Source organism: Pongo abelii, chromosome 2 (genome assembly GCF_028885655.2).
Source record: "Pongo abelii isolate AG06213 chromosome 2, NHGRI_mPonAbe1-v2.0_pri, whole genome shotgun sequence".
Taxonomy (NCBI): domain Eukaryota; kingdom Metazoa; phylum Chordata; class Mammalia; order Primates; family Hominidae; genus Pongo; species Pongo abelii.
The window spans coordinates 164,856,740-164,879,199 of NC_085928.1; the positions used below are offsets into that span (position 1 = coordinate 164,856,740).

Sequence of the window (22,460 nt, forward strand, 5' to 3'; positions counted from 1 at the left end):
GGTATACATATATATATGGTATACATACATATATATGGTGTATATATGGTATACATATAATGGTGTATATATGGTATACATACATATATATGGGATATATATGGTATACATACATATATATGGGCTATATATGGTATACATACATATATATGGGATATATATATGGTGTGTGTGTATATATATATGGTGTGTGTATATATATATGGTGTATATATATGTGTATATATATGGTGTGTATATATATGGTATATATATGTATTTTCCAATATCAATTTTCCAATATCAATTTTCCAATATCAATCTACTGAGATTGGTATATATCTATAGATCTACATATATATATATATATATCTCAATCTTATATATATATATATTTATAAATCTCAGTAGATTGATATTGGAAAATTCAAACTACCATTTTGTTTATAGTCAGTAGTAGTACCCTGCTAAAAGTCGATTGATTTATATGCTTTGGGAATACAGTTAATTCAAAACACTGCATGCTTGTAGTTTGGAATAGTTGGTCCCATGAGGTATGAACTCAGACGTGCTCGTTTACTTCAAAGTGAAACAAAAATTCTGATTACCTTTAAATAGAAAAAAATTGAGTTGCTGAGAATATACATAAAATTGTCTTTTCATTTCTGTTACCTTAGTGATTAGAGTTTTTTAAAAATATAATTTCAAGTTTTATTTTAGATTCAGTGGGTACATGTGTAGTTTTGTTACATGGATATATTGCATGGTACTGAGGTTTAGAATATGAGTGACCCCATCACTGAGGTAGTGAGCATAGGCCATCTGTATGTCCATAAGTACCCAACATTTAGCTCCTACTTATAAATGAGAACATATGGTATTTGGTTTTCTCTTCCTGCATTAATTCACTTAGGATAATGACCTCCAGCTGCATCCATGTTGCTGCAAAGGACATGATTTCATTCTTTTTTATGGTTGCATAGTATTCCAGGGTGTATATGTACCACATTTTCTTTATCCAGTCTACCACTGATGATTCTCTAGGTTGATTCTACGTTTTTGCTATTGTGAGTAGTGCTGTGATTAACAAATGAGTGCATATGTCTTTGATAGAATGACTTATTTTCTTTTGGGTATATATCCAATAAAGAGATTTCTGGGTCAAATGGTAGTTTTATTTTAAGTTCTTTGAGAAATCTCCAAACTGCTTTCTGTAGTGGCTAAACTAGTTTGCATTTTCACCAACAGTGTATAAGTGTTCCCTTTTCTCTGTAGTCTCGCCAGCATCTGTTCATTTTCGACTTTTGATAATAGCCATTCCGACTGGTGTGAGATGGTATTTCATCATGGTTTAGATTTATATTTCTCTGATGATTAGCTATGTTTAATGTTTTCTCATACATTTGTTGACCACTTGTATGTTTTCTTTTAAGAAGTGTCTGTTCATGTCTTTTCCTACTTTTTAATGGGGCTACTTGTTTTTTGCTTGTGGAATTGTTTAAGTTTCTTATAGATTCTGGATATTAGACTTTTCTTGGATGCCTAGTTTGGGAATATTTTCTCCCATTCTGTAGGTTGTCTGTTTACTATGTTCATAGTTTCTTTTGCTGTGGCAGAAGCTATTTAGTTTAATTAGGTCCCACTTGTCAATATTTGTTTTTGTTGCAATTCCTTTTGAGGACTTAGTGATAAACTCTTTCCCAAGGCTGACATCCAGAAAGGTATTTCCTATTTTGTTCTAGGACACTTAGAGTTTGAAGTCTTACATTTAAATCTTTAATCCATCTTGAGGTAATTTTTGTGTATGGTGAAAGATAGGGGTCCCATTTTATTCTTCTGCATATGACTAGCCAGTTACCCTAGCACCATTTTTGAATAGGGAGTCCTTTCCCTGTTGCTTATTTTTGTCAACTTTGTCACAGATCAGATGGCTGTAGTTGTGCTGCTTTACTTCTGTGTTCTCTGTCCTGTTCTATTGGTCTGTGTGTCTATTTGTGTACCCAGACCATGCTGTTTTGACTACTGCAGCATTATGGTATAGTTTGAAGTCAGGTAATGTGATGCCTCCAGTCTTGTTCTTGTTGCTTAGGATAACTTTGGCCATTTGGGCCCTTTTTTGGTTTTATATGAATTTTAGAATTGTTTTTTCTAATTCTGTGAAAAATGACATTGGTAGTTTGATAAAAAGAGTGTTGAATCTGTATATTACTTTGGGCAGTATGGCCATTTGATGATATTGATTCTTCCAATCCATGAGCATGAAATATTTTTATTTGTTTGCTTCCTCTATGATTTCTTTCAGCAATGTTTTGTAGTTCTCCTTGTAGAAATATTTCATCTCCTTAGTCAGATATACTCTTAGGTATTTTTGTAATGTGTATGTGTGTGTGCCTATTGCAAATGAGATTATGTTCTTGATTTGGCTCTCAGCCTGAACATTATTGGTAAATAGATATGCCACCAATTTTTATACATGGATTTTGTACCCTGAAATTTTTGTGAAGTTGTTTATGAGTTCCAGGAGCCCTTTGGCAGAGTCTTCAGGATTTTCTAGGTATAGAATCATATCATTAGTGAAAAGAGAAAGTTTGACTTCTGAACTATTTGGATGCCTTCTCTTTCATTCTTTTGCCTGATTGATTGATTTAGGTAGGACTTCCAGTACTGTGTTGAATAGGAGTGGGGAGAATGGACATCTTTGTCATGTTTCAGTTCTCAAGGGGAATGCTTCCACATTTTGCCTATCCAGTATGATGTTGGCTGTGGGTTTGTTATGGATAGTTGTTATTATTTTGAGGTATGTTTCTGCAATGCCTAGTTTACTAAGGGTTTTTATTATGAAAGGACATTAGGTTTTATTGAGATTTTTCCCACATCTATTGAGATAATCCAATGGTATTTGTTTTTAATTCTGTTGATGTGGTGAAATTCATTAGGATCTTAATGCAGATTCACAGATGAAAAATTGTTATATTGAGTAGCAAATCCATGGATAGCAATCACAGCTAGATAGTCACAGCATTACAAAGTATCCATGAAAAGAACTGTTTACTTAGCATTTAGTAAAAGTCATAGAATACCAGTATATAAACCTCTGGACTTACAAATTGATAATAATTTTGTACATTTTTCTTAAGTTCTTGCTTGATCGAATATTTCTATTTTCCTATTAGTTTTAGGTTTGATTAATGGATCACTGTAAATTCAGATGCACCTTTGCACTCACAGTGAATATATGGATGTCCCTTTCACTTCTAATTGTTCAGTAAGGATGTAAAATATTCTTAAAACTGTGAAAATGTTAAAGCACATTATAGCACACTTTATAGCCTTTCTTTGTATTTACCCTGCAAACAAGTCTTTGAAGCATAGAAATCTCACCTATCCATAATCACAATTGACTGCTTTACTAAATTTTAAAATGAGGTGGAATCGTAATGTATTTTAATTGCTAATAGGTAATAATGGCTAATAAATAGCAATTGGTTCAAACCTAACAAAAGTGGGACTCTATTTCCTAGTGTTCTTGCCACTGTGAACTTGAATGAGGCATTTATATATTCTGTAAAAGGTTAGTAATACAACTATTCTATAGTTTACTTTTGCAAATTAAGATGTATGTGAAGATAAAATATAAATAATTTGAGTTATTAGAAGAAAACTAATATCTAAATCTATGGTATCATATAGTGAAATTTTACAGTAACAGGAGCTATTTATGGAATTAACTAAAACCTACAGGTGTGTGTTGGTGGAGCTCCTGACAACACAGCTTCATAAAAAAGAAACAGCTTGACTCAAGGAGACAGATAAAAAGAAGTCTGATTATATTATATGAGTTTGTGGTCATTTTTCCATGAATAGTTGAGAAAATGACTATGAAAAAGAGATTTGGTAAAGAAATGTATTATTATGGCTGGGCACAGTGGCTCACGCCTGTAATCCCAGCACTTTGGGAGGCCAAGGCAGGCGGGTCACAATGTCAGGAGTTTCAGACCAGCCTGGCCAACATAGTGAAATCCTGTCTCTACTGAAAATACAAAAAATTAGCTGAGTGTGGTGGTGGGTGCCTGTACTCCCAGCTACTTGGGAGGCTGAGACGTGAGAATTGCTTGAACCCTAGCAATGTAGGTTGCAGTGAGCTAAGATAGCGCCACTGCACTCCAGCCCAGGCGACAGTGTGAGACTCCATCTCAATAAAAAGTAAAATAAAATAAAAAAAGAAATGTATTATTATTCATGGAAAACGTTAGTATATGTTATTGCTTATCAAGTGTTTTGCAACTCATTCCGATCAAGGCAAAATAACTTTATTGAAAATTGAAAATGACAGTCTCCATAACCAGGTGGTTATACATTACTTAGTACTTTCAAAGTGATACCTCATTGCTCTCCTTTAAGCTTTAATTCAAAGATATATTAACTGTCTAAGAATCTGTGCAGGTCATTTCTTTAAATATTTAGAAAAGGATTTTTATTTTACTAAGATTATCTATTACCAAAAATTAATATTGAAATGAAAATAAATTTTAAGTACCATGATGAATATTTAGAGCTTCTCCAACAGTTTAGTGCTATTTTTTTCTTGCAGGCTTGTACAGCGTATGTGGATTTTATGATTTCTGTGGCCAGATTGATTCGTCAGGAAGAAAGATTGCCCATCGATGAAAACCAGCTTGCTTTGGAAATGAATAAAGTTATGGAATTGGAAAAAGAAATTGCCAATGTAAAACACATTTTTTTTCTGATACACTGAATAATGTCAACCGCTTTTTTTCTTTCCCCTCTCTATCATACTTTAAGAGTAAAAGGTACAGCACTTTAACCAACTAGTAAAAATGCATGGCTTGGTAATAGATCATTGACTTCAAAAGGACCTTTGAAACTAAAGAATTTTATAGTAAACTGGGTTCCTGACATTTAAAAGACACACTAAATTGGACAAATATTAAACTAGAAACACTTAATTGCCTTTTATAAGTGGATTCCATCAGAATTCTACCGTTTACAGTCAAACTGTTGTTAGATGCCCTTCAGACTCAGAGCAAATGCAAAGCTGTTTTAGTTTTGATATATATAGAATGTTACTTTATTTTAAAGTTTAAAGTGATCACAGAGATTGTCTCTATTTCTTTGCTAAGAAGTATTAACCCCTGAACATAGCCATGTGGCAATGTGATACCACTGAGTTCAAATTGTCAGGCTGCTGAGCTGACGGAGGGTAAGACAATAATTTCGCAACAAAGCCCAAGGAGTGTATTCCTGAATTTCTTCTGGCTCTAGATCAACCCTTGGAGTCTGAGTTGGCACTTTCTTCCCTGAGGATTCTTTGATAGAGCACTGCAGTCTCAAGTGAGTGAACTCTGAGTCTAAGCAGCATCCAGGTTATTGATTAAACCCATGGTCAGAGTCAGTCTAGGACCCACAGAGTTCTCTTTGTCATTGCAAACGACAACCTGCATCCCTGACTCCCTATCTGCTTGCCCCTGCCATCTAAGCTCATCAGAATCTTGAAGAGTCAAGATCATGGAGGGCAATTTTAGCTTTCCTGGGGCTACGTGAAAACAAAAATCTCCTATCAGAACCAGGGTGTTCTTGGAGCTGCCACTGAGTGAATAGCATTTGAATGGGTTACATGTGGTTCTGTGTTGGAAACAGACTTGCTAGAGGAGAAATGTTTCCTGCTCTGGGTTTTTGCCACTTGCACCTTCCCAGACCGTGCTCTCCTTTGACCAGCGTCAGCTCTGTAGTGTTGTGTCTTACCTCAGCATTATGTGTCTATATTTTCAGTCTTGTATTAGATTCTTGTATTAGATTGGCATGAGGCCTTAGACGTCTTTGAATCATTTATGCATCTCTAACAAAATCCAGCATAGTATTGCACAAAGGACATGCTCAATAAATAATTGTTTTCAGTGAATGAACAGGTAAGTGACCTAAAGGGGAAACTGGAGCCATTGTCACTGAGAAATAATTCCAATTTTAAACCTTTACCTTTTGTCTCTTCTCACTTAAAATTGCTTTTACTCATTTCAGCCACTAGTTGGGGAGTTGTTATTGCAATTTTTCTTTTTAATTCAGTGAAAGAAATAAAATTGGATGCTGCTGCATGTAGAGCACTAAACTGGTCTGGCAGGATGGGAGAACAGTCGCAAAGGTCCATGATGTTGCCATTCTCAGATAACTTGCAACCAAATTGTGCTCCGTACTAGGAATTTTCTCTGTTACTTGCCATAAATTCTTGTAGAAACTCTTGCACCTTTTTTTTCCTTGCTGAATTTTAACTAGGACACTGAATGGTAATGGTGAAGATGGGAGAGAGAGTATTTAAGAGAGAAATTGGAGATGACTATATCAAAGAAAGTTAAAATATGAAACATTCACAGACACAACTGAACTGGCCATTAGCCATAGCTCATAAATATTGCTTATATGGCTTGGCAGTTGTCAAAATGTAGACAGATTTTTTAAAAATTTTAAACTTGACACCACAGCCAAATCTCAATAATTCTTACTAAATATACTCCAAAAATCTCTTACATTTCACTTTTTTTGAAATGACAAAACAAATTACAAAAAAAGTACAGAATAGGACTTAAATTATGTTGTACCTATCCTATATTTTTACCCTCATATGTAGTTATATTTTTCTAAAGAATTCTTAATTCTAAAATAATGATTGAAAATTAAATCCATAGGCTACGGCTAAACCTGAAGATCGAAATGATCCAATGCTTCTTTATAAAAAGATGACACTGGCCCAGATCCAAAATAACTTTTCACTAGAGATCAATGGGAAGGTAAGTGGTAAGTTTTTTGTGCTCTCTTATTGTGCCATTTTCTAAATTATAACATTGAAATACTCTTTCTAAAATTCATCAAGTTTTTATTTATTAAACTTGATGATATTAAAAATTCATAAAGTTTTTATTTATTAAACTTTAATAAATGGGACTTCAATTCCTTTTTTTTTTTTTTTTTTGAGACAGGGTCTCACTCTGTTGCCCAGGCTGGAGTACAGTGACACAATCTTGGCTCACTGTAACGTCCACCTCCCAGGCTCAAGCGATTCTCCTGCCTCAGCCTCCCAAGTAGCTGGGACTACAGGCATGCACCACCACACCTGGCTAATTCTTGTATTTTTAGTAGAGATGAGGTTTGGCCAATCTGGTCTTGAACTCCTGAGCTCAAGTGATCCGCCAGCCACAGCCTCCCAAAGTGTTAGGATTACAGGTGTGAGCCACCACTCTCAGCTGGTAAAATTCCTTTTAAGGCAGCTATACAATAATACTAGAAACTCCCATAGGAAAGGGTTTGGAAAATACTAAACTGAAAATCTTTCTGAGAGGCCATTATATAGTCATCAGACTTGGATAGTCACACAATAAAAGCACTAGATTTCCTTTTAACTCCAAAAAAGGATAATTCATTCATAGAACTTCCCATGTTCTCATCAAGGCCATCTACAGAGGTGTTCAGAACAATAATTCAGAAATAGGACACAAATAAAAAGAAAATCTCTCTCATAGATTCCATTTATAAACAGCAATTGACTTCTGTTTCCTTACCTAGTATCCAATAATCTCTTTTTGTGGCTATGCATTTATTCTTATGTATTAGTTGATGCCCACAGCCAAGAAATGAAGCAACATCCATGGGAAAATCTACAGACTACCACATTCAGTGATGACATTCTCTTTGGCACTAATTCTAGTTAACAAGGACTTTTCCAAAGGCATACATTATTGAGTTAGACATCTTACATAGAGTTTTTTAATATAATAAGTGTTTAATAAATGTGTTTTGAAAGAACGACCTAAACCACCAAAGGAAATGAAGAAAAGTGTATAGCATAGCACCCCATACTCAGTTAGTGATGTGTGCTTGTGTTTGTGTGTGTAAAATACACCCTAAGATATTGATAGTCTTAAACATTATCAATTCCCATTTAGAAAGACAAGATTTCATCTTTTGACAACTCCAAACTTAGCTTCTGAAGTATAAACATGGCATGCCTGTAGACCCAATATTGACAATTGAAAAGATGCTATTTTCTTTGACTTTATAACATCACTGTGCCACTGCTATAACAGTATGTTTTCATCTGTAATAGGATTTCCACTGAGATGTGTTCCTGTGTTTGAATGAATTGTTTATTAATATCCACTTTTAAAAAGCTAAACACTTTATACACATTTCCATTTTTGCATAAACCAAAAAAGCTTTATTTTTAAATTTAAATTTAAATTATATTTTTATTTTCTGTATTGGTTAGACAAAGAAGATGACATTAAGCCTAATTTCTAGGTATATGTTCCTTAAGCTTAAAGGCTTTGTTTTCGCTCTTAAATGGTTGGTTTAATTATGCTATGTAAATAATCATGTTGCAGAACTAGTTTTTATTTAAAAACTGATTGAAACAATTGAGGAAGAATCCCAAGTGAATATCAAACTGATCAATGTGATAATTATGTGATGCAACTGACACACTTTAATGTCCAACCCTCTAACTATACTGAATCTTGGAACCAAGAAGAGAAATCCACAATTTCTGAATGTTTCATGCCTGCTTTTTTCCAGCCATTCAGCTGGTTGAATTTCACAAATGAAATCATGTCAACTGTGAATATTAGTATTACAAATGAGGAAGATGTGGTTGTTTATGCTCCAGAATATTTAACCAAACTTAAGCCCATTCTTACCAAATATTCTGCCAGGTAGGTATGTCACAGTCCCCATGTCCTCAAAGTTTGCATTTCATATCACTCTTCAGAATCTTTGCAGCCTCATCTTTTCTGTTGCTGGGTGGTGGTTTCTTTTATACAGAGATCTTCAAAATTTAATGTCCTGGAGATTCATAATGGATCTTGTAAGCAGCCTCAGCCGAACCTACAAGGAGTCCAGAAATGCTTTCCGCAAGGTGAAGAAAAAATCTCTCTTTTCTTAAGACTTAAAGCATAAAGTGATACATGGTTATGAAGGCTTACCATGTACACTGCTAGGACATAGTGAACTTTGCGAAGGGACAAAATGCCAAAGTTGGTTATCTTGCACATATTTAGGACATGTTGCCAAGGAAGATAAATCTTCATGGGCTTTGCCATCTTAATGATGGTCTATGTGGCACCATGATTACATTGTCCTGGAAGGAGTTACATTTGGTTATTTAACCAGTTCATGAAAGAATACTGTCTTGATTTTTTTTTGTTATTGTGTTAGAAGTAATTTCGGGGTTATCTATTTTAATTAACTTGATTTTCAGGTGCTCACTGCACACTGGACATATACACAGATGGACAATATTGATGTGGGCAGTCTATTGAAAGTACCCCTACCTGGAGTTAAATAAGACCTTTTCTTAGCCTATATCTATGTTATTTAAACAATCACCATTTTGGTACTATGGTGAGGGGAGTAGGCAGTAGGGGTTGAGGAAGGAGAGACTCCAGCAAACATGTTAGTTGGAGTCTTGGAAAGAAAATAACGTTGATTAATTAAAATTTCTAGTTTTTATCCTTAAAAAGAAAATGTAGACATCTTTTTAAAATTAAAGAATGCAAAAATGTGTTGTGCTAAATCTCCCTTCCTTACGTTATCCTGTTATTCTTAAATTTATACACATACAGGTTCTGTAAGTACTCAGAGTTCAGCTAAAACCTTGAAAAGCAGTAATGTGTTTTCTCATATACCATATTTCCCCCATTACATTTATTGACTATGACTTCACATTTATGTTTGTGCAGTGGTTACAATGTTGTATTTTTTTCAAATGCTTTCTACAATGATATTAACTTGTAATAGCAAAAAGTTCTACTGGGGCATCTACTGAAAATATGCCTGGTTTTCAGATCATATATAAGTAAACAATCCATTTGGATTACATTACATCATAGGCTAGGAACATGTGCCTTGTGAGGAGATGTGATGAATATTTCAAGAACTTAGATGAGACATTTGTGAAATGTGTGCTCTTAACATGCTCCAGACCTTTCCTTCTGGTCAAATGCCATTTCCTTTTTCTCTTCCGTAGGCCCTTTATGGTACAACCTCAGAAACAGCAACTTGGAGACGTTGTGCAAACTATGTCAATGGGAATATGGAAAATGCTGTGGGGAGGCTTTATGTGGAAGCAGCATTTGCTGGAGAGAGTAAACACGTGGTAATGTTTTCAGAATAATACACTGTCAGTTATACAGGACACTAACAGTTTGTTCACATTGATGAGCAATTACAGTTCTCCATCATTTGGCTAAAATTTTATTAATTTAGGCAGAGAACCTCTGAATCATAATATCCCATTGTTTCCCAATAAATCTTCCTTTGCCTTCCCCAAGAGTCTAGTTATGTTTCTGCTCCTAATACTGTCTAGTCCAAAACCAACTCACCATTTTCCAGAAGCAGTGTATTTGGAGTACCCAGTAACATGTTCTATTGATACAGTCATTTATAAACTCTTCTATTATCAAAATTGCCCCAAAATTAGTATTTTCTTAAAAACATAGAAAGTAAAACAGGATTTATTTGGAGTATAAGAAATGTGCTTTATTTTTCATTGTTAGGAAAATGAAGACAGTGGAACTTAATGGTATGGTGAAAGAATTTATTGAAATGCTACTTTATGCTTAGCTAAACCACTAATGGTAATGACAGCCCTAAGTTATCATTCTTCCAGTATGATAGTGAAACCATTACATTCTGAAAATGATTTTTACTTTAATGCATATATTAAGACCTATTTAATCAAGAGTGTTGATAATAGCAATATTGTTTTTAAAATATAATGGTCCCATATATCTGTTAGCTTCAGTCACAGTTTGTCTATGAATTTACGTTTATTAACATATTAAGTCATACAAAGATAGCATGTAGCTCTATTTTTAAAAATCTGTGTTACAAAGAATGAATTAATGACCTATATTTGTCTTCTGTTCTGATTTGAGGTCGAGGATTTGATTGCACAGATCCGAGAAGTTTTTATTCAGACTTTAGATGACCTCACTTGGATGGATGCCGAGACAAAAAAGAGAGCTGAAGAAAAGGTAAAGAGCAGGCAGCTAACTAGCAAAGAAAAATCTGTATAGGAGAAATTAACTTTAAAAACATTTAGGAAAAAAATATAATCAAAGATTGCATAAAAACTTGTAAGCTCCTTCAATATGTAGTGTTTCTAGAAAGAGTTTTTGTGGATAAAGATATATTTCTACAATTTTAATATTTTATCTCTGCAACCAATACTCTAGCAAGGTGAAAATATTAAGTTTCTGTTCAAGCAAATGTAAGGTGGTGCATTATTGGTGCATTATCAGATCTATAATTAAAGAGATGTTGAAGAAGCTTTTTTATAACTATTCCTGCCCATCCATATTGTGCAGCTTTTATTGAGACTTTTACTGTCTTGCATAAGAATAAGTCTAAGATTTCTCAGGAAATCTTAGGTTTAAATTTACTGTGATCACTTGTCTTTATAATTATATAATAACTAGGGGGAACATGTCCTGTGAAAACTGTGAACATGCTTTATGAGCAACATGCACATGCATCCTGACTAATCTCTGTAGTTAGGGTGGCAGAAAAAGCAGACGATTTGGATTGATAGAGGAGACCATAATAAATGTATTTTAATAAGATAATCCACCTCTGGTCTAGTTTTCTTTTAGAATTAAATCACATGGAAGGACTATCTTTTTTCAGCTCTCAAAGAGCCCTGAGTGGGTTAGGCCTGGAACCTCAGCCCCCAGTATTGCTATCTTTCCATCACTCTGGCCAGCTCTTCAGACATTCAGGTTGGATTTGCTCCTTTCATGTCACAGCTGTGCATGACATGGCTCTGCTTGGTAAATCCAGATGGATTGTTCTGGATCAGCATTTCCAAAGTGGTGTCACAAAATACTGGACATGCACGTTGTTCCACAAGAGGCTCATGGTCAAAAGAGTTTGGTGAACACTTCTTATAGGAAGGCTTCCCTCATCTCACCCTAGGCTGGGTTACATGCTCCTAGGGTGTGATTTTATTATCATACTTGGGAGTTAATATTTATTTCACTGCTTATCATTGCTGTTTACAATAAGCTCTTTATGGGTGGGGGCAGGGGGGCAGAAAATACTGCCTAGCATTATATCCTCAGCCCTTTACAACATACCTAGCCCTTGGTAGACCCTTGAAATATATTGAGTGAATAAATTGATAAATTAATTTCCCATCCTGGACATTTATAATAACTTGTGATTCTAACCTTATAATCTAACCCATTTTTACTTGTAAGAAGTCCTGCAATAAAGAAACTTGCTTAATGTTTTTGCTACAGTATTTACCCAAAGTAATTGACAATAATTTTTTTGTGTGTTTACTACCTTATACTTTCTGTAGAGTTTGTATGCTTTAGAACACTCTTTAAGGAAATGTCTTACAGTAAATAAAGTATCATTGAGTTGGGGCTGGTTTATCATGACTGATGGCAAACCTACAAGAAAATGGGTTGGGCCTCAGTGACTTCAGTGATACATATGAGGCCTGATCCACTGACTGGGGAAACCCTGGGCTCATGTAACAGATTGCAACAAAACTGCATCCATTTGATGGGAAACCATGTAACTCAGAGATACAGGGTAAACCCCCCATGAAAAATTTAAATTAATTAAATTATTTAAGAGTGATATGAAGTGGTAAAATCAGAAGTCAAGTATCATTGAGAAAATCAAGAGAGAAATAAAATAAAAATAGAAATAGCAAGTAGTAAACAAGTGATAATGAAATAATAAAATAAGTAAAATAAACCATTTTAAAATAATTAAAAATGAACTTTAGAAATAGTGATAAATAGGCCAGGTGCAGTGGCTCACTGGTGTAATCCCAGCACTTTGGGAGGCTGAGGCAGGCAGATTGCTTGAGCCCAGGAGTTTGAGACTAGCCTGGGCAACATGGCGAAATGCTGTCTCTACAAAAAATACAAAAATTATCTGGGTGTGGTGGTGCATGCCTGTAGTCCCAGCTATTTGGGAGGCTGAAATGGGAAGATCACTTGAGCCCAGGAGGTGGAGGTTGCAGTGAGCCCTGATTGTGCCACTGCACTTCAGCCTGGGCAACAGAGCAAGACCTTGTCTCAAAAGAAAAAAAAAAAAAGGAAAAGAAAAAGATAGTAGTAAATACATGATAAATATGAGCTGGAATAACAAGGAAAACCCTGTTTTCCACTTAACTAATTAATGTCATTTATTGAACTTGAGAAGATAGGTACACTGACTTTGGAGAATGAAGGAGAACATAAAAACTCCAGGAACCAATATTTAGGAATAGTATTAGCAGTAAACCTATAAGCCCATATCTGTTTTCTCAGTCAAATCAATGAGACAGAAAGATAATTATAACCTGCTAGAACGGAAGCTCTAAATATTACTCCTTCCAAAAAATTGAAAAAAAACCTTTGAGAAAAAAAGTTCATAAAAGTACAAAATGTGTGGAACAATGAGTTTAGTCAGTTTTTATGTTGGTTTTCTTGAGAAAGCTGCAGCCCATAAGGATAAGGCATTAGAAACTCAATTTCAGACCCGATTTTCATTTATTCTTGAACCTCCCAGGAAAAAGCCATTGCAAAGATCTCTGTTTAAGTATGTCAGACACTCATTTTATGAACAGTATGGATTAAGTTATTCAATTGCTAGTCATGGGCAGATTATAAATTTGTATCTGAAAGTTATATAATCATCTTCACATTCAATATTATAATTTTCATAGGCCTTAGCAATTAAAGAAAGGATCGGCTATCCTGATGACATTGTTTCAAATGATAACAAACTGAATAATGAGTACCTTGAGGTAAGTCTTTATAAAATAGACTCTGGACTACTGATACGTAGGGCTGGTAGTAGTGTTATTTTTAGCTATGGGGTGCCCGAAATTATGTGAAGTAGCCTGAAACCACAGGTTGTATTATATAAAGCCTTCAACGCTGGTGCCAGAATGATATTTGTTTTAGCCTTTTTGTTTTCATTAGCTAGGACTATATTTGGTTATTGTTCATTTGGTTTCCATATATTCCATTTTAAGAACAGTAAGTAAAATCTGGTGTCCTTTAAAGAGTATCAAGGAAGGGATAGACATCAAGGTGTTGAACAACAGGCAGTCTTCTTATCTCGTTTTACACAGGCTTCGAGTTTCCCTCCACCTTCTAAGTTTTCCTCTACTGGATAAACCAGTTCATGCCTACTGTATTTTAAAAACAAAACAAAACAAACCCTGATATTTGAGAACTGAAAACTATTTTGTTCTGCCCTGGTAATGTAACAGTTAAAGGAGCAAAGAGTTCCTTAAAGTCACTACGGTGCTGACTTCAGAACTCAACTGAAAGTCTTGTTGCTAACTTTGCAGCCACCACAACTACATGATACCCTGGTGACAGTGAGGTGATCCTTGCCCAGGTCCTGGGATGACAATGATTCCTCATTCATTGATTACTAGTCTAGCATGGGGATTTGCAAGCCATACTGTCTTCTTCTCTCTTTCCATTTGCAGAAGAAACTTGACTTTTTCTTTTAAATGAGCTGGTTATAGCTTGCAAGCCCCAGGGGTCCTTAGAGCAGGAGCGTAGTGGCTATGAACACAGACTCAAAACCAAGTTCCTTGATTCCAGATCCCAGTTCCACCACTCATTTAAACTTGGGCAAGTGACTAAATTGTATCTCAGTTTCCTTGACTTTAAAATGGGGATAGGAGCCCTTAGTTCATCGGTATTAAATGAGCATAATGTTAGATTCTATTAGTATAATAGAATTAAATGAGTATAATGTATAATTTAAAGTACTTAGAATAGTACTTGGCACATGGTAAGTACTAAAGAAGAATGTGCTATTATCCATATGTGTTATGTGAAGATTAATGTCATTAATGTGAGGTTTGTTTGACACTTGGTTTCATTTGATTATTATAAAATAATAGACTGAATTTGTGATTTGGCTGGAGTACTGACCTGTGATATACTAATAGAATTAGGTTAATTGGAACTACATCCTTTTTTGGTAAGTTTTTTAATGCTCTCTGTTAACTTTATTGACTGATATAATTTAAGAAAATCCCTATGTTTTTTAGCAAAAATTTTGAAGATACCGGTTTTAATATTTCTCCCCAAATCTCTTATATAATACAGTTGAACTACAAAGAAGATGAATACTTCGAGAACATAATTCAAAATTTGAAATTCAGCCAAAGTAAACAACTGAAGAAGCTCCGAGAAAAGGTGGACAAAGACGAGTGCGTATATTCTCATTTCTAATGTGATCATTTAGAAGCAGGTCTTTCCCTCCTTTCTTTGTTGGATTAAGTGAAAGACCCTCAGTTAGAAAAATATTAAAAAGTACGAAGTCTTCTTTTTATTGAGAACTTCTAAAAGCATCTAATTATGGTATACTAAAGATATGGGTCAAGACTTTAACCAGATTAAAATACCTTTCTCATTAAGGTATCCTCAAATTTACATTTCTTTAGTTTCGCCTTATATCATTGCCTATCAGCTCAATTTATTTGTGAACAAGATTCTCAAAAACCTTAGCTTAAGTAAGCCAATTCATAGCTCCTTTAAGCCTTCTCTTAGGCCTTACTCTGTGTCCAGAATTTTCTTCTGCTGGCAGCCCCACCTTTTTTCTATCAGTCAATCCCACAACTCCATCCCTTTCATAGATAGTTAATGTAAGACTTTTCTAACCCTGTGATAGTCAAATAGGAGATACCAGGAACTATTCTTATTCAGTCTTCTTATGCTCTTAATCTCTGCTTATTAGTGACATCAGTACTTCCTGATAACTATTAGTTTAGAGTTTATTTTTTCTATTAAATAGATATAACTAACATATTTATCAGCATGTGTGTTTATGCACCTAAATTCCTAGAACCACATATGTTGACTTTTTCTCCCTAGGCTCTTAGCCCCTAGAGAACAGGGGCTATTCCTTTTGACCATAAAGTCTCAGCATCTAGCATACTGAAGAATCTCAGTTAAAACAAAATTAATGAGTGAGTGAGCAAGTGAAAAATAAATATACTAACTTGATTTGTGTGGTCACTAACACAGTAACATGCCAAAGAGGTGCTTGTTTCATTCATGCATTCATTTATCCTTTCATGCATTTATTAACATTTTGGAACACGAAGTCCAGGTGTCACTGGGTACTGGGAGAATCAAAGGTGAACTTTGATTACATTACAAGAGCAGAAGGTAGACAAGACATGATGTAATAAACTGCACCACCAGGAGGGAAATGTCGTGCCAAGCAAAGTACAAAGTGCTGTGGGCTTATTTGATGATAAGACTGTTCTGTTCTCAGTAAACCAAGTACAGGTTGGACAAAACCACTAATGGAAATGCCAATACATTTCAATCCTTACTCAACATGTTGAACTCTTGCAACACTGACGTGTCCTGAAAGAGAGAGCAACTCTTTTGCTGACTTCTAAGTTTATATTGGAACAAATATTGTGTTGTTTGATGCTAAAAATGGGATTGCAAATATTACAGAATGTTTAGTGTCCCATCTGGGAAAGAAGGAGAGTGAATACACACGCTTGGCATTATAATCAAGTTACCATATCCTGTCTCTTGAAACACACAAAAAGTTATGCAAAATAATTATCTGGGTGAATTTATGATCTGAGAAATTTCTTATAAGTCTGTATATTTGTATTTCTTTAAAAATAGACATACTAAGATTTAATAATTGTTAGCACTATAAAATATCTATAGACAAACACTGTCAAATATTATTTCTGAAATGGCCAAATTAACCAGTACCCATAGGACATCAGGAAATTTCTTCATAATTCTAGAAATAGTTGTTGAATTATTGCTTGATGTTTTCTTTTGAAGTTAACATAGTGCCAGTTTCATAATCATTTTGTCATAAAATTTACACTGTTCATTCCCTTTCATCATATGGGCTGATTTTCTCTGCATTCTTCTCTTCTCAAGATAGATAATCAAAAGCCAAAAGTGTATACAATATTTTAATGAATGTTTGGTCAATAGCACACATGCTTCAGTAGTACTTTTTGGTCCTCCCCATGAGCTTCTGATGATCACAAATGCAATATGAATTCTAAGGTCTTCTCTGCTATACGGAGCCAGCTTTCCTTTCTTTCCTATAGTCTGCCTGTATACCAGACACAAAGGTTCAAAACTCTAGCTGCACATGATAATCACCTGGGGAACATTTTAAAAAATACTGATTCCCCAGCTCAAGCACCCTAGAATGTGATGTAATTGTTCTGTAGCTGGAACCCAGATACTGGTATTCTTTTTAAGTACCACCCACCAAGTGAGAACCCCTGAGTTAGTGTTATTTCCTTTTTGTATGATATCATTGCTGTTCATATTCAATTTTATGGAATTTTTCACAAGATGATGCCTTTAATTTGGCAATTTAGGTTTAAAATTTATTTTTATCTTCCAAAATAATCAGAAACCCTCTGACAGTAATTGCATCAAATCATTAAGACTGAGCCCTATAAGATACAACATGATCGAAGCTCCTCTCATTTTATTAAGATTTCTTGCAGGGAAAGTTACTGACTTATTTTGCACCTGCTTAATAGTAATAAAGTTGGCTGGACATGGCTCAGACCTGTAATCGCACCACTGCAGTCCAGCCTGGGCGACAGAGCAAGAATCCGTCTCAAAAAAAGAAAATGTAATAAAGTCATTTCTCTTTTTGTGGAGCACCAAGTTCAAGTCCTTGCTGTGTATGTTTAGACAGATAATTTCTGTTGCTTCTACTTGTTCACATAGCCCATAGTTACATCTTAGAGAATTACATTTTCAGATGCTCAAGATCCTCACTCCCAAAGTCTTGAAAGAGAAATATGTGTGCATACCCAAAATTGAAGGGACAGAGTTGAGACTTTTGTAGGGTTGTATTGTAGGGCACTTTAGAGAAATGATGATGCATTCAATTTTCAAGGCAGCAACTCATGTAAATAAATTCAATTAGCCAAATAGTAAACTTCTAGACACTTTTTTCCCCCCAATTCACATGCTCTCACTGGGCAAACTCATTTTACTTCTTGACATCTATCATCATGTCAGCTGAATATTTGTATTTGACTGAGATCCATTTACTAAGATTCAAATCCAAATGTCTAGATGCTTATGAAACATCTCCATGTAGATGTCTTATTGACCCTAAAAACACAGCATTTGCCATTTAGGCAAAAATTAATATCTGCCCATTTTCTAACAACCTCCATTTTACTGCTACCAAGACAGAAACCAAGGACTCATTTTAATCATCCTAGACTTATCCCTTTCTGTTATTCCTGACATCTACAGTGATAGTTAATTCAAATCTCCATTTAAAAAAAAAAAAAGTCTGCATCCACCAGCTGCTATTTAAATATTACGTAGGAATGGGAAGAGAGGGGATCTCCAGCTCACCATTCCCATGGTCACTTCTGTAATTCAGACATTTCTCACTGTTCATTGACTCATCTCAATTATTATCCTACTTTTTATTACCAACCATCTTCTATATCTTCAGTTTATCCTCCACACTACTACCTTAGAGATTGTTTTGAAGACACAAATTGGCATGTTATTTCGTGATGAAAACACTTCAGTGTATCCCTGTTGCCTGTCTCATGATGTGTGACCGTTTTGAAAAGAACCAAGGTTCTTCATACCCCACGCTAGCACTCCAGAGTTCCTTCACATTCACCCTACACCTGACCATTGTCCAAAGCTCCAGCCATATGAATTACTTCCAAATCTTTTCTCTGTCTTTCTTACATCTTTGTCTCTTACCCTGGACCACCCTTTATGCCCTGGTTCATCTAACAGAAACCTACACATGGTTTGATTAAACTTTAAGTGTCACCTCCTTCCTCACAGCACCCCATTGCATATTTCTCTTCACCTTGGGCTGTACTACACTTTGCACATTTTTGTCAAAGTACCAGTACATTTTACTACGTTTAGTTGGACTAGCCCCTGTTGAAAGCAAAAACCAGATATTTGTGTCACCAGAGCTTAAACACTAATGAACAGAATGTAGCTCTTTATAAATGTTTATGGGATGAATAAATGATAAAATTGCCAATTTGTAATAATGATAATAAAACTAACTCTGCTGCTAAAATAAAAATGGTCACATCTGGCTGGGCCCAGTGGCTCATGCCTATAATCCTAGCACTTTGGGAGGTCGAGGTGGGCGGATCACTTGAGGTCAGGAGTTTGAGACCAGCCTGGCCAACATGGTGAAACCCTGTCTCTACTGAAAATACAAAAATTAGCCAGGCATGGTGCCATGCACCTGTAATGCCAGCTACTCAGGAGGCTGAGGCAAGAAAATCACTTGAACCCGGGAGGTGGAGTTTGCAGTGAGCCAAGATTGTGCCACTGCACTCTAGCCTGAGCAACAGAGAGACACTCCATCTCAAAGAAAAAAAAAATGGTCACATCCAAACATTTCACTATCATGGCTGGTGAAGATACATGACATCATCTTTAACAAATTCATGAAATTGAGGAAGTCGGGAAGTCTGCATGTGAGACACCCAAGTTAATAATTTAGCTAAAAGGGCCTCCCTCTGCTCTTATGAGTGGTTGGCACCTGCAAAGGACAGGGATTTAGTTTTTTTTTTTTTTTTTTGAGATGGAGTCTCACTCTGTCACCCAGGTTGGAGTGCAGTGACACCATCTCGGCTCACTGCAACCTCCACCTCCCAGGTTCAAGTGATTCTCCTGCCCCAGCCTCCCGAGTAGCTAGGATTACAGGCGTGCACCACCATGCCCAGCTAATTTTTGTAGTTTTAGTAGAGACGGGGTTTCACCATGTTGGCCAGGCTGGTCTCGAACTCCTGACCTCAGGTGATCCACCCGCCTCAGCCTCCTAAAGGGATTTACATTTTAAAAGCTCTTGATTCATGTGGTTTCTGATGCCTAGTATATGTTTCCAAAATCATCTCAAACATTATGTCTTTTATGGATTTAGCGCCAGTTTGTAAAGAATTTTAAACATGTCATTATAACATAAAAATAGTGCTGAATCGGGAATATCCCTTTGGTTACTTAGTAATATTTCTAAAATATTTACTTCTAGTAACATGAATTTTCATCTAGAGTTCATAGAGCAAACATAAATCTCTAAAGAAAAAGATGTACAAGAACAAAACGAGTCTTGTTTTTAGACTTGATGTTATTTTGTTAGTTTCTCAGGACGGAACTTTCTGTGATATAATTGTGATGAGGGTTGCTAGTGTTTGTGAATCATAACTGTTGAGCCCTGGAGTTAACTTTTTATAAAGTACAAAGAGGAATCTCATTGGTGTGTCTCTCTTGCTGTTCTGCATCAAAATGAAAGCATACTGACATTGACAGGAGCCACGTCAATAAACATTTATTGAGTAGCTAGCTTGTGCAGAGCACTGTGATAAACAAAATAGATGATAAAGAGGAGAACAAGATGTTGCCCTTTACTCGGGAGGCTATGATCTTAAGGGGCAGATGATTAAAAATTAAATCTGATGAAAGGCACGGTTTGGTTGGTGCTATTACCAGGAAACAAAGTGCTAGAACAGCACTTTTTTCAAACCACAAAGCTTTACTTATTAGTAAAACACAATTTTTCATACCACAATTAAACCTTTACTTATTAGTAAACATTCTCTGGAATCAATATGTCAGCATTTAAATTAATATTGAGGTGAGCAGAGGATTCATGAAAAACAAAACAAAAATGATTGGCTCATTTCTGTCTGCCCTTTGGTTGCTTCAAGCATGGTGTTTTTTTTTTCTAATCTGGTGCAATTGGATGGTGGCACACCTCTGAAATAAGTGGAACCCCTAAAGCTGGCACCTCAACATCTGTGACTCCGTGGTGCATATAGAAAGTTCCTGAAAGGCCAGCACCACAAAAAATGGCAGAGCAGTTGGCACCCTGGGAAGTGACACTGTAGTTTTGCCACTGCAATGAGTGCCTAATACTCTTTTAGTGTTCCAGTTCTGCCATTCACTACCTGTGGCCTTTTAAAAGCCCTGCGGTTTCCTTATTTATAAAATGAGTAGGCTGTGCTAGACTGCAGAATGTGTCTGAGGTTCTTTCTGCCACTAAAATTCTGTGGACCTTACTGTGAAGTTTTCATAAGAGCCAGGAAGTTTTCCTCCTTGGCTTCTCCGCATCAAATGACCCAAGAGAAGAAAACACATTCTCAAGCGGCAGGCAGAGAAGTACCTCGTTTCTTTCTAAAATATCCCTTCTGATTTTTCCACTTCACTAATGTTTCTAGAACCAACCTTCTTTCTAACTAAGTTCTGTATAGTTCAACTTGAGTATCAAAGGAAAAATAATTATGCAGAACTTATATGGATAAATATGATGGCCCAGCAGTGGAAAGTTGATAGTCTCTCGAGGGTGGGCAGGCGGAGCACTGGACACTTGAGACAAATGACTCTCCATAAATGTAGACGGAGATGATTTGTAAAAAGGATTATTTGACTCAGCAAGTATTAGCCAGAAAGAAGAGATACACTAAACTTGAACAAATCACTTTAATTTCCCAAGTCAGTATCTGCCATGGCATCCTCATATTCTGCACATGTTGTAACAGATGAGAATTTTAGATTTTTACTTTTTATGCTTCCATTAAGCCAACAGAGTCTTTGCAGATTTTCATTGTGTTTTGGAGTTGTGAGCAAAATGTGTTTTATTGGCAAAAAGATTTCTGCTTTTCAGTCAGCATTTGATGAGGGATTCTGTTTTGTTTTGTTTTGTTTTGCTTTGTTTTGTTTTCCAGAGGGGGAAGGGGAATTAGAAAAGGAAGCTGAATAATTTAAAGGTTGAAATTGTAGGTAGTTCTTTTTTAAAAACAAAACAAAAATATCTTCTTCAAACAACACAATTAAAAGGTCCTAAACTTCCATTTAAACTGAAAGAACTTTGCAAAAGAATTCTGATACATTTATTTCAGTGTCATCTCTTGAAAGGACAACATTCAACGGTGCACAGTTTCTGATAGCCACCACTCTCTACGACGTGCATAGCAATGGTGCCCTCTGCCCTCCTAGAGTCACAGGATGAAATGGGTCAGCACTCCGAGAGCTTGGAGGACCCAATGATATACCAAGGCCCAAATAGCTGAGTGCCTACTATGCTCCCACCACTGGTCTTAGCCTTAGGATTCAATTAAGAACAAAACATGGAGTATTCCTGCCTTCATGGAATTACCTTCTAATGAGCTAGGTAGACAATAGTCTTATCTCAAGTTATGTAAGTACTGAGGGTTATATAGTATGGAATAGGTTTCAGTTCTTTCCTGGAAGTTCTCAGAATTACTTTAAATCAGGAGAAAAGTCACCAAAGAAAATTCTGACAGAAATGATCCACCCACCCAAGTGTCTCCAAAATTGGGAATCTCTCCGAAATAAAGCACACCAAGTGTGTATGCGCATATATGTGCATGTACACATATATAAGGTTAGCAAAGACTAAAAAGATTATGCCTT

General features: G+C 35.7%; 1 protein-coding gene across 1 annotated transcript in view; it reads left to right on the top strand.

Moving 5' to 3' along the window:
- MME (membrane metalloendopeptidase) overlaps window positions 1-22,460 on the top strand; it is a gene marked incomplete at its 5' end in the record, with an annotated part of 102,187 nt that overhangs the window by 47,959 nt on the left and 31,768 nt on the right. Inside the window, 8 exon segments of the mRNA NM_001133276.1 lie at window positions 4,571-4,705; window positions 6,678-6,779; window positions 8,560-8,696; window positions 8,806-8,899; window positions 10,010-10,138; window positions 10,920-11,018; window positions 13,712-13,792; window positions 15,120-15,223. Coding sequence (NP_001126748.1) covers window positions 4,571-4,705; window positions 6,678-6,779; window positions 8,560-8,696; window positions 8,806-8,899; window positions 10,010-10,138; window positions 10,920-11,018; window positions 13,712-13,792; window positions 15,120-15,223 — 881 coding nt within the window.